The sequence below is a fragment of the Pseudopodoces humilis genome, chromosome 8 (genome assembly GCF_049639895.1).
Source record: "Pseudopodoces humilis isolate 2021_Gansu_Grassland_sample_001 chromosome 8, ASM4963989v1, whole genome shotgun sequence".
Classification (NCBI taxonomy): Eukaryota; Metazoa; Chordata; class Aves; order Passeriformes; family Paridae; genus Pseudopodoces; species Pseudopodoces humilis.
The window spans coordinates 21,334,802-21,349,642 of NC_142207.1; the positions used below are offsets into that span (position 1 = coordinate 21,334,802).

Below are 14,841 nucleotides of genomic sequence, written 5' to 3' on the forward strand. Positions count from 1 at the left end.
AGTAAGTATCATAACTGAGGACTACAAAGAGACTCAAGAAACTCCAGCACTCCTCTACTGGCTTGCTATTGAGGAATCTTTAGCCAGTGACTTCTGTAGTAAGTCTGTTCTGCAGTGATTGCTCTGGATTGAATTACCAGCACATTACACCAGATAGGAACCATTCAAGTGAACATGAAAATTGGGAGCTAATTCCAGCAGTGAAATGAGCTCTTCCTCACCTCATTTATTGTATCAACTTTGTAAGTTTCCTAGAATGAAAAAGATACTTCAGAAAATTACACAAACCAAATTTACTGGTTTCCCCAGTGCTCAACTTTAGAAATCAAAATTTAGGATAGCTGCAAGCATTAGGGCAGGATGACAATTTTTAAGATATGTCCACAATTTTTAGTCTATATACAGCACTCTGAAAGCTCTTAGGTAGTTAACACTTTAATTAAACTCGAGAATTCACTTGTACCTTCCTAATTCTCCTCAGAAAAACAAGCTAACAAAAAGAATTCAGTCCCTGTCTCCAGCAAGTCTAAGAGTTTTCAAGCTAACCAAAACCACTAAAACAGAACTCTATGATCTACCTGCAACAACTGCAAAGTTGACAATCTCCCTAACTAATTCTGGTATCTAAATGGTAACATTTTCTACACAACCACTACCAGAACTACCAGGGAAACACATCACATCCAAGTCAGTTCTTAGAAAAATATTTTTTTAAAGAAACTAGCAAGTATTTAACAGCAATATGACAATAACCTTTCTATACATTATTAACATAAGATTTTTCGCAGTGTATTTTCATTTATGACTTGAATTACTTCAGAAGTATTTCTTTTATCATAACTTGCTGTTAGGCAGGACATGACAAATTTTCATCAGTCCTAACTAAGACAGTAGTGAAAGTACAAATCAGTTAAACAGGGTATGCTCTACTTCAAGCTGTCATACTAGGAGAGTTTTAAAAGTTACCATCTCAAAAATTATGCATACTGGGTTTGCATGGCAAGGTTTTGTGTGGGGGTGGGGCGGCAGAGGGGACTCCTGTGAGCAGCTTCCAGAAGCTCCCTCCTTGTTCGACAGAGCCAATGGCAGCTGGCTCCAGGACAGACTTCCGAGGAAAGCTTGAGGCAGCAGAGCCTGTTCAGCCTTGAGAAGGGGTGACTGAGAGGGGACCTCAGCAGTGCCCAGGAGTATCTGAAGGTGGGGTGGCAAGAGACTGGAGCCAGGCTCTGCTCAGGGTGCCGAGCAATAGGACAAGAGGCAATGGCAGGGACTGCTGCACTGGAACAGACTGCCCAGAGAGGATGTGAGGCTTCCCTAACTGGAGACAGGCAAGAACTCTCCAGATGCAATCCTGTGTCATGTGCTCTGGGATGGCCCTGCTGGAACAGGGGACCGGATGACCCCTGTGGTCCCTTCCAGCGTGGCCCATGCTGTAATTCTGTCAAGAGTGAGAGGAGTCCTCTCCAAGCAGAGGAAGAAGCAGAGGTGTCTGAGGAACTGACCACGGCTACCATTCCCCTTTCCCCTGGGCTGCTGAGGGGCAGGAGGTAGAGAAGAATGCCCAGGAAGAAAGGGAGAAGGTGTTTTTAAGTTTTGGGTGTATTATCCTACTCAGATGTGACTGGTAATAAATGAAATTAATTTCCTCAAGATGAGTCTGTTTTGCCCATGATGGTAATTGATGAGTTTGTACTGGGATGTGCAAACCAAGTTTTAACTTTACTTACTGTACTGCTAATATTTAAACATTATATCCTGTTTATTAATAAACTCAAGTAAACAAACTCCTTTTGAGAATTACCTTGTTAAATGTAACGTACTGTGAAAACAGGAATAGGAAATAATTAGATTTAATTTCATATTAAAAAGTTTAAAAATTAAAATTAAAGTAGTTAGGATCAAATTATCCACAAATGCAGACATATTGTGAAAATCCAAGGAATATTTACAGATTTTCACAAGGAGATTTCCAGCTCATGTGTTTAACAGGTTTCATATTTTAAAATATAATGCTGGATGCTATATGGATGTTGTGCTTCTTTTGAGTAGGGAGACAGTTACCCCAAATTCAATGAGAATCTCATCTTTAACAGTCAAGAATACAGAAACATATATTAGAATAAATGTATATAAGCATTTTTATGTGTGAAAGCCTGATGACAACCACGGTTTTTTGATATTATTTGGTTACAGGCAAACTAAAACTGGTATTTTCACACAGGTTAATAGCTTTTAAAATCTTGATTAGCAAGGTTTTATCATTCATGTATATCCTTGAAAACAAATCCTCACCACATCTGTCAAAATTTGGTAGGACTAGATCATTCCATCAAGAGCTCACAGAAACAAGATAATATACTCCAGAAACAATTTGTGAAAAACTCAGATCCATATTTCATATCTGCCACAAAAGCTCATCAGAGTAATAACCCTCCTTCTCCTGGGTGTTATACTACCATCTGCTCCTCTATTACTTATCTTTATTTTGCAACTAATTAACAGCATAATCTTCTAAATTCAGCAAGTTAATTATCATTATTGTGGTCTTTGCAGCATCATCAGTCCTTATGAAGTCTTGTCTCTCCACCCCCAGAGAACATAGGAAAATGAAGTAGGTTGTGAGAGGGTCTGTTCCTTTAGCGTAGGCTCATTAGGTGTTTGCTGATTAGCTCGGCATGCAGAGAGACAGGTCAGAAGAATTCTGCTGAATACAAGGTCCCATGCCGGGCTCCAGCAAGTTAATGTCGGTTTCTGAGCATTTGCCAAGCTGCCCTCAGTCACTTCTCAGTAGAAACCTCCTGCAAAAAGTCTACTGCTTGCCTACTGAGTGCAAGGTATATTTCAGATTGTGACAAAAAGTTTTGCATGGGAAGGAGGAGACAGAGGGAAGCATTCCACATTAAAGCAATTTTGAAATTCTTCAGAACCTTCTGCAACCCATGCTGAAAAGTCTCAATGCTAAGTTTGCCCCCACAAGCTGCACACTCAAGAAGGATGTTTTACAGCTGCAACTCAAGCTTCATGTTTCAAACACAGAAAGCATACAATTACAGATCTCCTAAGAACATCAGAGGCAATTCTACAGTTATTTAGAATCATGCATCCTTATGGTGAGGAAGGTTTTATTGAGTTTTTTGGGTTTTTTTTAAGACAGTTATTGCATCTACTTCTAAGCATTTTAAAATACCACAAAACTGACATACACATGATTTTACTTAAGTATGTGAAAGTTAGTTTCTTTAGCACACCAACAAATGTGGAATCATGTCAGAAAAACTGGCAATTCCTATTAACTGTGCCACAGAAATCTGAAACTCCTTTTTACTTCTAGTGAATGTCATTCTTGGTATAAGATGTAAGAATATTTGTCGCCCTGAAAACTCAGCTTCTGAGCTTGCTAACATAGTTTTCTAAGGACTTCCCCAGGAGAGTAACTGTAAACATAGATATGTGTACATTCTTTCTGTTACACGTCTTGTGATGGGCATCTCTCATGGCCAGTGCAGTAAGAAAATGATATCTTGACCATCCAATCCCTGGCCATGGTAAGAAGCCTATAAATCCTGGGAAGAAAAATAAACTCTGCTCTTCTTTTCACCACACCTCGACCTGTGTCTGCGTGATCTATTCATCTTCAGTGGTAACAAATATTTTCAAAATAATAGCAGTAAAAGACAAGCTTGTGTCTGAATGAAACTTCTAGTCGTTTTTTACTTCACTTCTACAAGCAGTAGAGAAAAAGGATCCAAGAATGTTCAAGACTATAGTAACAGTGCCTTTCACAGAGCTGTGAATGGACCAGCTCTGTTCACAATAAATTCAACATTGGGGCAATAAAATTAAAATGCAATCTGATCTCATGCAATTCTTCCACAGCACTGAAACACATGAAGCACTGTACATGTTTCTGCCATGAGAGAGACCCTAAGATTGTGCTTAATGCACTCTTTCACTTAATGTCAACTGCTTCTGTTGAGAGCCTCTTACAATAAAGCCACCAATCATAAGGATTTGCCTCACTGCACAGACAGTTTTTAAATTTTTGTCTGTCATCACTTTTATGTATTCCTTTTTTTAATGACTATTTTTTCTTCCTAGTTATTAGTCTTTGCAGTTGGTTTACATTTTTCTATCTGCTATTTCACTCAGTGAACCTGTTCCCACATAAAACTGTTCCTCTATGGAATTGATACAGTCATTTAATGTCAGGCAACTTGAACTGTAACCAGAGAAAAGACCATTTCAACAAAGAATGAACAGAGTTCTAGAGGTGACATCTCAGTAACTCGCTTTGCATCAATAACCAAAACTGACATACTGAAAGAGTTTGACACTTCAGACTGAAAACTTTATCAAACATAGAAATAAATACACAATTTTGATTATTATGCATTAAACTTGGACACCCTAATAAAAATTCCTTTCAAATGCTGTAAGAGAGACCATTTGCAAAGGTAAAAAGTCTCCAAAAGTGGTCCATTGTGGGAAAAAATTCTCAGCAAGTACCTTAGCTCCTTTATCTTTAAAAGGTTTTATGGCTTCTAGGACAGCTGAAGAAAAATTTTAACTATGCTATAGGAAGGCATCCTACATCTATTAGCAAAGATGTCTCCTGCCAGTTAAGTTTTAGATTTTAAAAACTTTTATTTAAAGTTTTTTTTTAAACTAAAATATCAATTTGTTTTCGAAAGTTCATAACATTACATTTTACTGAAGTTTAAGAAATACATTTCTTCTTTGCACAATTTGGCAAGTCATAAGGAAACAACAGGTATCTGTCAAAATATAATTTGTTCTCATGTTAATAAAAATATAGAAATAAAGTTGTCTAAATTAATATTTAAATTTCAGAACATTAGGAAACAAAAGCACTACAATCTCTAATTTGATTTTTATCTAACTACTTCTCATGTCTACTTTAACAAGAAAGTCTACCCAACAGTAGCCTTTTGTAAGCAAGTATAAGTGAAATGAATGATTGCAATGAGGAAGGAAATTAGAGCACAAAGTTCTTTTCTTACTATAAAACTCTAAAATGTGTTAGCTCCTTGAAATATGCAGAAATAGCCTCTGCAAAGAAAGGCACGAAGAACAAAAGGATGCCTGGTTTGTGCCAAGTATTTAATCTGAAACAAAAAGCTGTACCTTCTAAACAGGACAGCTCTAGATCTAATAACAATGCAGCAACTTGGTGCTATTTCACATTCAATTTACTACAACCAGTTCTACAGGTATTTTATTCAGCCTCTGAAGTTATTCTATCTGTGTCAACTTAGAATACCTTGAAACAGTATTGTGGTATGAGAGCAGAAAATGCAGAACACAGTAATAGCAAGTATGGTCTTTCAATAAAGGAGAGGTTCAAACAACAACTGCCAGAAATTATATGATAAATGATACATAATAAATATCATATCATACATAATAAACGTATGATAAAACCCTTCAGAGATACAAATAAACCATGTTAACTTTTGAAACTCTGCATCTCATACAGTACCACGCTTACTTAAATACCCAAGAAAGTTATGGAAGTTAGTTAAGAATCTATTCCTGCATGTTTATTTGTTGTATATATATGTTGTATTTGCTACATAGTCTATTCTTACATTTTATAATGCAATATGAAAAAACCCATTAGATTGCAAGGTCCATCTACAAAGAACAAAAAAAACTTTCCTCAAGTAATAAGTAAGACAAAAAGCAACAGCCAAAAAATTTCCAACTATCTATATTCCTGGGAATGTTGTGAAGGGAACAGCACAGCTTCTCCCCTTCATCTGTTTTTTTTGTTCAAAATACACTAAGAATACTATGCTGACAGACTTCATAAGTTCATAAAATTGTTTAGGCTGTAAAAGACCTTTAAGATCAAGTCTGACCATTAACCCAGAACTGCCAAGTCCATCACTAAACCGTGGCCCTAAGTGTAACATCTCCATGTCATTTAAACACCTCCAGGGATGGTGACTTCACCACTTCCCCGGGCAGCCTGTTCCAATACTTGACAACCCTTCCTGAGAAGACATTTTTCCTAAATATCCAATCTAAACCTCCCCTGGTGCAACTTGAGGCTGTTTTCTCTCATTCCATCAGTTGCTATTTAGAAGAGGCCAAGTCACACCTGGCTACACCCTCCTTTCAGATAGTTGTAGAGAGCAAGAAGGTCCCGCCGAGCTTCTTTTTCTCCAGGCTAAACAGTCCCAGCTCCCTCAGGCACTCTTCACAGGACTTTCTCTCTAGACCCTTCACCTGCTCCACTACCCTTTTCTGGACATGCTCCAGCACCTCAGTGTCTGTTGTGCAGTGAAGGGCCCAGAACTGAACACAGGACTCGAGGTGTGTCTTCACCGAGTACTGGGGAACAAATCCCTGCCCTGGTCCTGCTGGTCACACTACTACTGACTCATACAAGCCAGGGCGTCACTGGCTTCCTCGGCCACCTGGGCACTGCTGGCTCACGTTAAGCCAGCCGCTGACCAGCACACCCAGGTCCTTTTCCAACAAGAGCTTTCCAGCCACCCTGCCCCGCAGTCTGTAGTGCTGTCTGGGGTTGTTGCAACCCAAGGGCAGGACCCGGCACTTCACCATGTGGAACCTGATACAAATGGTCTCAGCCCACTGATTCAGCCTGTCCAGATCATTCTGCAGAGCCTTCCTGCCCTCCTGCAGACCAACACTTTTGCCCAACTTGGTGCCATCTGCAAACTGACTGAGGGAGCACTCCATTCCATCGTCCCAACCACTGAAAAAAATACTAAGCAGAACTGGCCCCAACACTGAGCCCTGGGGAACACCACTTGTAACTGGCCACCAACCAGATTTAACTGCATTTGCCACCACTTTTTGGACTCAGTCATCCATCCAGTTTTTTTACCCAGCAGACTATACCTGTCTAAGCTGTGAGCAGTTTCCCCAAGAGAATGCTGTGGCAAACAATGTCAGAGGCTTTAGTAAAGTCCATGTAGACAACACTGAAAGCATTTTCCTCATCCACTAGATAGGTCACCCTGTCACAGAAGCCAAGCAGGTCAGTCAAGCAGTCTGCCTGTCATAGATCCATGCTGGCTGGATCTGATCCTGGTTGCTCTGTGTCTGCTGTGACAATCAAGATCATCTGCTCCACGACCCTCCTCGGTACAGAGGTCAAGCTGACTGGCCCGCAGTTCCCTGGATCCTCCTTCCAGCCCTTCCTGAACATGAGCATCACATTTACTGACCTCTGATCACCTGGGACTTCCCCAGTTAGCCACGGTTGCTGGGAAATTATTTAAAGTGGCTTTGCTGAGCTTCTTCCTTATTGGGATCCCATCCAGCACCATAACCATGTGTCTTATAGACATAGTTATGTGTCTTAAGACACATAACTATGTGTCTTAGTGCTGTAGCAGGTTGGATTACAGAGGCTTTCCTCTCTTCCACATGCCTCTTCCTGCTCAAGGGGCTGGGTACACAGAGAGGAACTAGTCTTACTATTAAAGACTGAAGCAAAAAAAGGCATTAAGTACTTCTGCTTTTTCCTCATCCTTTGTCAGTATGCTTCCCCCCACATTCAATAAAGGATGAACATTCTCTTTGGACCTCATTTTGTTGCTGATGTACTTAGAGAAATATACTTAGTTGTCTTTTACAGCAGTAACTAGAAAGTTTCAGCTGGGCTTTGGCCCTGCATAACTTCACAACATTCATGTAGTCCTCCTGAGTTGCCTGTCCCTCATTCCTCAGATCATACACTTATCTTTTTCTCCTGTGTTCCAGCCAAGGCTGTCTGTTCAGCCAGGCCAGTCCACTGCTGGCTCTTCTTTCAGCACATGGGGACAGCCTGCTCCTGGACCTTTAAGATTTACTTCTTAGAGGATATCCTGGACTCCTTTGCCCTTCAGAACTGTCTCCCAATATGAAGAAGAAATGTGGCCATAATAGGCAAAAGGATACAGGACATGTTCTCAGTGATCAGCTAACTTAACCATACAAATAAATCCACAAACTGGAGTATCCTATTAATACATGAAACACACACTGTTCATTTATTAAATTTCAGTGTAATAGCTTATATTTCAACATGAAATGTGAACTATTATTTTATGAATGAAAAGCGAGCTGTAAAACTAAATACTGTTCTCTGTTGGCTTAACCAGGAATACAAGTGAAAAATAAACCTGCTTAGCAGACCTTCACAGAATTTAGTATGCAGCAAGTAAAATTATTTTTAAGAGAGACATGAAAAGAAACGGATTGGTATCACAAAGATTTAAATTTTAAAAATTAAATTGAACTTTGCAGTTAATAAACCATCACATATCTGCCAACAATGCATCCCATGGCACTGTGAATTAGTCTTACTCTTGGAGGCTTTTCTACATAAACATTAAGTTTCTCATTAAATTGCTGTTACTTTCAGAGGGATAAGAAATTAACTTTTTTATTTTTGTGAATAGGCACTATATAAAAGTAAATGAGAGTAAGAAATAGACATAATTCTGATATTCTTGAATTCTGCTCATGCTTCATATTAAGCAACAAGGAAAGGAAATACTGCAAATCCCCTTTTTACAGTCTCACTTAAAAAAAGATAAGCCATCACTGAAGTGCATATATTAGCTAAATTGTAACGAGAAGGCTAATGAGACTGTTAAATTTTAAGTCTTATGATCTTTGTTTTCCTTTGCATTTGAGTGATCGCTTCTTCTAATGTGAGATCAAAGTCTTCACCACATACATGTATTTCCTTTCTCCCTTTAAATCATTCTAAGAGCAAATTACTCCATAATATGCTTAAAAGTCTAATTTCTTATTTCCGAAATGATTCGGAACCAATTCCTCCTGGATTTCAAACAGAATTCAGTGTGAGTCCCTGACTCTAAAACATGTTCAGTTTTAGAAAAACAGTTCCTGTTTTTGCTTTTTTTATATTCTTCTCTCCTGGATTTAAGGTAAATTAATTTTTTAAGATCTGATTACATTTAAGTATTTTCTGAGGTATTAAAAGATTCCTTTTCCCATTCCTGGGTGGGGGCAAAGATGCACAGAAACAGACCTTCTTTCCCTTATGTCCTCCTCTGTACTATTTCAAAAGTCACTGTGTTCAACACAGCAGGGAAATGAAGGAAGACCTGACAGCATTAGGCAGAGTCAGTTCCCCTCTCCACAGCAGTTTCAGTGTTTGGTGAATGTGGTCTAGGTGTGCTCACTCTACTGGAATCCCTTTACTCCAGAAAAACCAGACCCACAGTTTTTCATACTGTGGCTTGAGAAGAGAAAAAAGATAAGGAAAGAAAGCCCACAGGTTTAGATCAAGAGAAATGAGATATCTAAGAATGTTAAGGGCATCCTCCCACTTACCAATATCAAAGCAGAAGAATGTATTTTATCTAGCAGGTGTTCCTGATTCTCTTTTAGCACAAAGAAGGAAGAGGAACACTATTTCACAGGATAGATAGTGTTTATGAAGGCATCTTGAAAATTTATAAGTGGGTTAATTACTGTTTAATAACAGAATTTTTTATTGCCTGAGAACTGTTGCAACAAACGACAGAAAAAAAGAGAAGCAACTGCCTAATGCTGCACAAAATATTTCAATAAATTGATTAATTCAAACTGCCACCATAAATAGTCACTAATGTTAACTAAAAAGAACAGCCTCCAAAACCAAACAAAAATCAAACCAATTTTTTGCTTGTTTTAGGTATTTTACAAATAATCCTCAACTCCCCCCCAAAACACCCAACACAACAGAAACAACCTCCACACAGATTAAATTTTTAACTACATAAGCACTACATATCTAATTGCAGAACTCTTGCCAAAAGAAGTATATTCAGTTGAGATTCTGAAAACATTTCAAAAAACCGTATTTTTTTTAGCTTATAAGAAATATCATTCTTTTGGGAGCAAATATTCTGCTTCTCTGAAGGAAATTTTCACATGCTACTAATCTTGTCTGTCTTTCTCCCAGCTAGCATTTCTGACCCTCTGATACAAGAAGTAAGAAGAAGTTTAGTTACAAATTTAATTTATTTAAAAGAATGACTAAAAATAAGATCAAAATGGCCATTAAGAACAGAACTAACATAGGCTGGAATTGGAAAGAACCATATAAAGAACCAATAAATGCAGCTGTTATTTTTCTGTTTTTATTAAATTTGTACTTGCACAATTTAGACTAATAAAAGAAAACTAAAGCTGTTTTAAAAAGCAGTAGAATTTAATTAATTTCTCAAGTTATTCTTCTTGAGGAATAATGGAGTTTTTCACTTACCAATTTAGCCTCAGACTGCACTGGCTGTGGGGAGGAAGGCCCTGGGATTCCTGGGATACTAGGCACCATGGTGACAGGTCTAACAAGCTGACCAGATAAAGTATAAAAATGAAGAAAACCTGAGTATGTTATCATAATAGAGAGCATTTGACAGCACTACCCTCTGAAGCCAAAACAGCTATCAAGGTGCTTAAAACTAAGTTCTATGCTGCACTTATGCAAATCTGCTCCACTTTCAAATTAATATAGCATCATGCTTACTTACTGGAACTGCAGCAGGGACATGCACATTAGAATTTGTGATAGATGCAGGAATAGCAACAGGCATGGTTTGTCCATTAGGAAGATGTAACAGCAGAGGAAAAGGACCTGGAACTGGACTGAAAAAGGAATGAACTATATAAAAGAAAACTTATCCAGAGAAGAGAACAAGTTTACACATTATTTTAAATTGGTTTGTTTCTTTACAGGTGTAATGCAATATTTATTTGGAGATCAAAAATATGAACTTAGTGATGTGGAGAACATGGCATTATATCTCACATGTAGTGAAAGTTCAATGTTTCATGTGTAGTAAAGCACCACATTACACCAAAGCATCTCAAATTCATATATTAACTGCAGAAACAGTAACTGAAAGTAAATGAGATTTTCAAATTGTGCAAGAAAACATTTTACTAAGATTTATATAACTTACACTATTGGTCTGTTAGATGATGGAGCTTGGGTGATAACAGTACTAGAAGTTGGTGATGGTATTGCCTGCTGAATAATAACACTTGAGTCAGAACTCGTAAGCAGTACATTAGGAACCTGTAGCGATGCTGGACGAACTATTGTTGATGTAGGCTGTGCAGTCTGCTGCAGTGACACTTCCTGAGGAAAAATAAAGCTTCATCAGTTTGTAAAATACAATTACAGACCACTGATTCTAACTGTCAAATGAATGCAGTTTGATGGAACAAATCAGAATTTCTGTAACATTATGCAAATAGAATCAATTATACAATTAAAAACATTCAAAAAACCACTCTGGATGAATAATTTAAACCACCAAAGTAAAATTGTTTCAACAACAGTGATTTTAGTTTTATGACAAACCTGGCTCAATTTATGCTAAGGCTACTATTACTTCTTATTACTTCTAATTCAGTTTTGATCAGACTTTAATTTTTTTCCCCAAGAAAACCATGGTACTACCAACACCATCATGTTTACCCACACTCCAAATAAGGAAAATGTTTTATGGTGTCCATATGTACATTTCAGTTTCAGTCCACTGTTCTGGATTTAAACAAGAGAAACAAACAAGATGTTTATGGTTCAGTAAAAAAAACAACAGAATTTTTTTTGAGCCTTTACCTGAAGCTCTCCAACTAGAGTGATAAAAGTACTTGGAATGTTATATTCAGAGCTCTGCAAAATATACGCATATCCTGATGCAGAAAATACTATTACAGCACAGAAATTAAACTTTCTTAGGTGCAAATAAAGAGTAGACAGAAATCCCTATGGCTCTTAGCTTAGCAATCAGGTAAAGCACATTATCAGTTGAAAGCTGGACCTGTATTTGCTGTTTCTCAAAACCCAGAAAGGCCTAACTAACCAATGCCTTCCTTCTCAGGAAACCCTTGATACTGCCAGACTTGAAATTTACGTTCAGAAAGGTTTTTGTACAAGTCATTCTTTTTACAATGGCTACTGCAATCAATGACACATAAAATCACATTCTTAACACCAGCAAACGTTAGTTGCTCTGCTGGTAAACTGGAACTCAAAGAGAACATCTCTATACCTGTGTCATACAGACTGCACTCATTATCACTTCCTTTGAATGAAGCTTGAGTTTTGAAAATTTATCCAGTAAGCTTTAAGTAGTAAATTCTGAGCTCTCTTAACAGATTGCTTGTCTCTTTATATATTAATGCACAAATGCTGAGATCCTCTGAGCAATTCATACAACCATAAGCTTGCTGGCGAACTGTGGGCTTTACAAAGGGAAAGACTTTAGATGATGACATTTTCTCCCTCCAAAAGCTCAGAGGCTAGATTTGTCATCAGGGTTCACTAGTTCATTCATGCTTTTTCCCAACGGACCTCAAAGACTATTTACAGTGAATGAGAGTTTTTGGAGAGTAAGAGTGAGCTGTGTTTGTGTGTGAGAAAAGTGAAATTGTTTGATTATCAATCTGGGGTATAATATTTGAACACTGCACTTAGCACTACAGATGAGTGTTCAGTAAAAAGAAGACAACCAGTATAGAATTGTGGAAACAGAAAGAAAAAAAAAGACCAATCATATTGTTAGGACAGGATTAGTAAAGAATTTGGTATAACATCTTACAGATCTTACTCAGGAGTCACAGGGAAAACATAAATGAGGCTGAATTGACTGTGGGTAATTCAGAGTTCAGAACACCAGCTGAATCCATATGCTAGCATGAACAAGCTGCACAATTCAGGCAACATGCATGGTGGTTCCTACAAGTGAACAAAGACTACAAGATTATATGTACACTTGATAAAGAATGGACCTTTGGAAGGACTTGCACAGAATCACAGACTGTTTGGAGCTGGAAGTGAACTTTAGAGACCATTCCAGTCCATCCCTTCTGCCATGGCTAGGAACATCCTTCACTAGATCAGGTTGCTCAGAGACCCAACCAGCCTGACCGAGCAATTTCTGAACCTAGAAGTCACTGGTGTGTCAATACCACCTCCTACCTCTGGGAAAGCACCTGGGATTGGTCTCCCAATTGTTGCTTCAACTAGGTAACTGTGTACAAGTAAGCGAGTGGTAGCATTCTGTCAATACCTCTTTGCTGCTCATAACGGGAGCTTATTTAATGCATGCTCTAATAAATACTGACTGTAAAACTGGGCCTCTCCCTGGCTGGAACACCTATCAGGAAAAGGGCAATCTGAAATTTTTAGAAACAGTGTTCTATGGAAACCAGATTTCACCAACTGTCGAAGATCAACATACAAAATTCTGAAATAAATCTGTAAAATTCTGAAAATGGAAATCTCACATACAATTATTAAGGGTGGCATTTATGCTTTGTTTACAAGATCAGAAATGATCTTCAGCTATTAAAAAAACATGTTTACTCACAAGTGTGTTTATACAGCTGAAAAAGTATTTTTAACTTCATCTTTACACTAACTTACTGTTTGCTACACTGAAAAATGCATGCAGGTGCCTGTTACTGCAACAATGCGGCAAAAACATAAGCTGAAGACTTAAGAAATACGACTTTAATAATGCTTGACCTTAACTTTACCTATCTTTCCTTACAAGACAGAAGTTTAAGCCCACCCAAAGGTACTAGACTTATTAAAAGAATTTCTTCAACTTTTATAATTCCTATTCTTGAAACTAAAACCTACTGAATGGGAAATTATGGAACAGGATAGTTGCTTTAAGTGTTCTCAGATGTGCATATTTGCAAGTATTTTCCATCTAAAAGCAAATTTAATGTAATAACTTTCTAATGCTATCAAAAATATATAAGATTTGTTATACAGAAATATAAAGGGCCAGAACTAATACTGTATTTGACTATTACTGTAAGAAAATAACTGGTTTTAAAGTAATTAAATTAGGCAATTAGCTACCTGGCAACAACTAAACAACTTTTAAAACTCTGTAGAGGGTTGTCCTTTTAAAGTACTGTTAATAAACAACTATAATATTTGAAAGCTCTTATTATTACTTTAAGGCTTAAGGACTTTATATGTTTCTAATGACATCTCAGCCTACTCAAAGCAAAGTATCGACTCTTACTGAAGCCTAACAGAAATCATGGAACTCTCAGAAAAATAGGGAAATAATTAGGCATACTTTTCTTAAGAGTCTCCAAGGAATTATTTTGACAATCACAAGGACAATTAGAACTGTCTTGCACATACATTAATAGGCTGTAATCATTTAAGGCTACTAAAATATATGCAGCCAGCAAAATGGTAACAGTGGCACATATATTTTAAAACCAGCTATGCCCTGAAAGCCCTTCTCTCCTCCAATACAACTGCAGAAGGAGAACACAAAAATCTAACTGAGGAACACTCTGCTCATATTTCTCAATATCTGCAGGTCATATTCAGCTGTACACTCCAAGCAGCAGCCTCAGGCTTGCTCTGCTTGTCTCTACAATCAGACATGAGAATGGCACTGAGCAGCAGCACTGTCACAGTGACACACCGGAATTACATCATCACTGAGACAAGCTTATAAATACTGCCGAGCACTGAGACAGAATTTTCAATTGTAACGATCCTAATGAGATACTGAACCACTATTGTATGAAGATAGTAGTATTATCTTAGATTACTTGGAATATGTATTTCCAGCAAAAATATAAACTAACCTCTGAATTAAAGAGGACTTAAGATTTGGACTATGATTCACTTAACCCAAGCAGCTCTTTACATATACTCCTTATAAAATGCTTTTACTATTTTTGAGACTGCATGATTGCCTCGATTACCCATGATTACTCATCCTTGCTGACTAATGAACCTCAGAAAAGCTTAGTAGGAACAAATCTGAATTGCAACTCTTTTTAACTCCTGTCACACAC

At 37.7% G+C, this 14,841-nt stretch overlaps 1 protein-coding gene across 9 annotated transcripts in view; it reads right to left on the reverse strand.

Annotated features, from left to right (window-relative positions):
- The window catches only part of ATF2 (activating transcription factor 2), a 47,848-nt gene that overhangs the window by 15,365 nt on the left and 17,642 nt on the right, over positions 1-14,841 (reverse strand). For 8 of the 9 annotated variants that reach the window (XM_014249485.2, XM_014249477.2, XM_014249479.2 and 5 more), the window contains 3 exons: positions 10,956-11,134; positions 10,524-10,638; positions 10,259-10,345 (listed from right to left, as the gene is read on the reverse strand). In XM_014249485.2, the coding sequence (XP_014104960.2) occupies positions 10,259-10,345; positions 10,524-10,638; positions 10,956-11,134 (381 nt within the window). The remainder of the gene's footprint in view (positions 1-10,258; positions 10,346-10,523; positions 10,639-10,955; positions 11,135-14,841) is intronic. The other variant, XM_014249484.2, reaches the window with a different exon arrangement.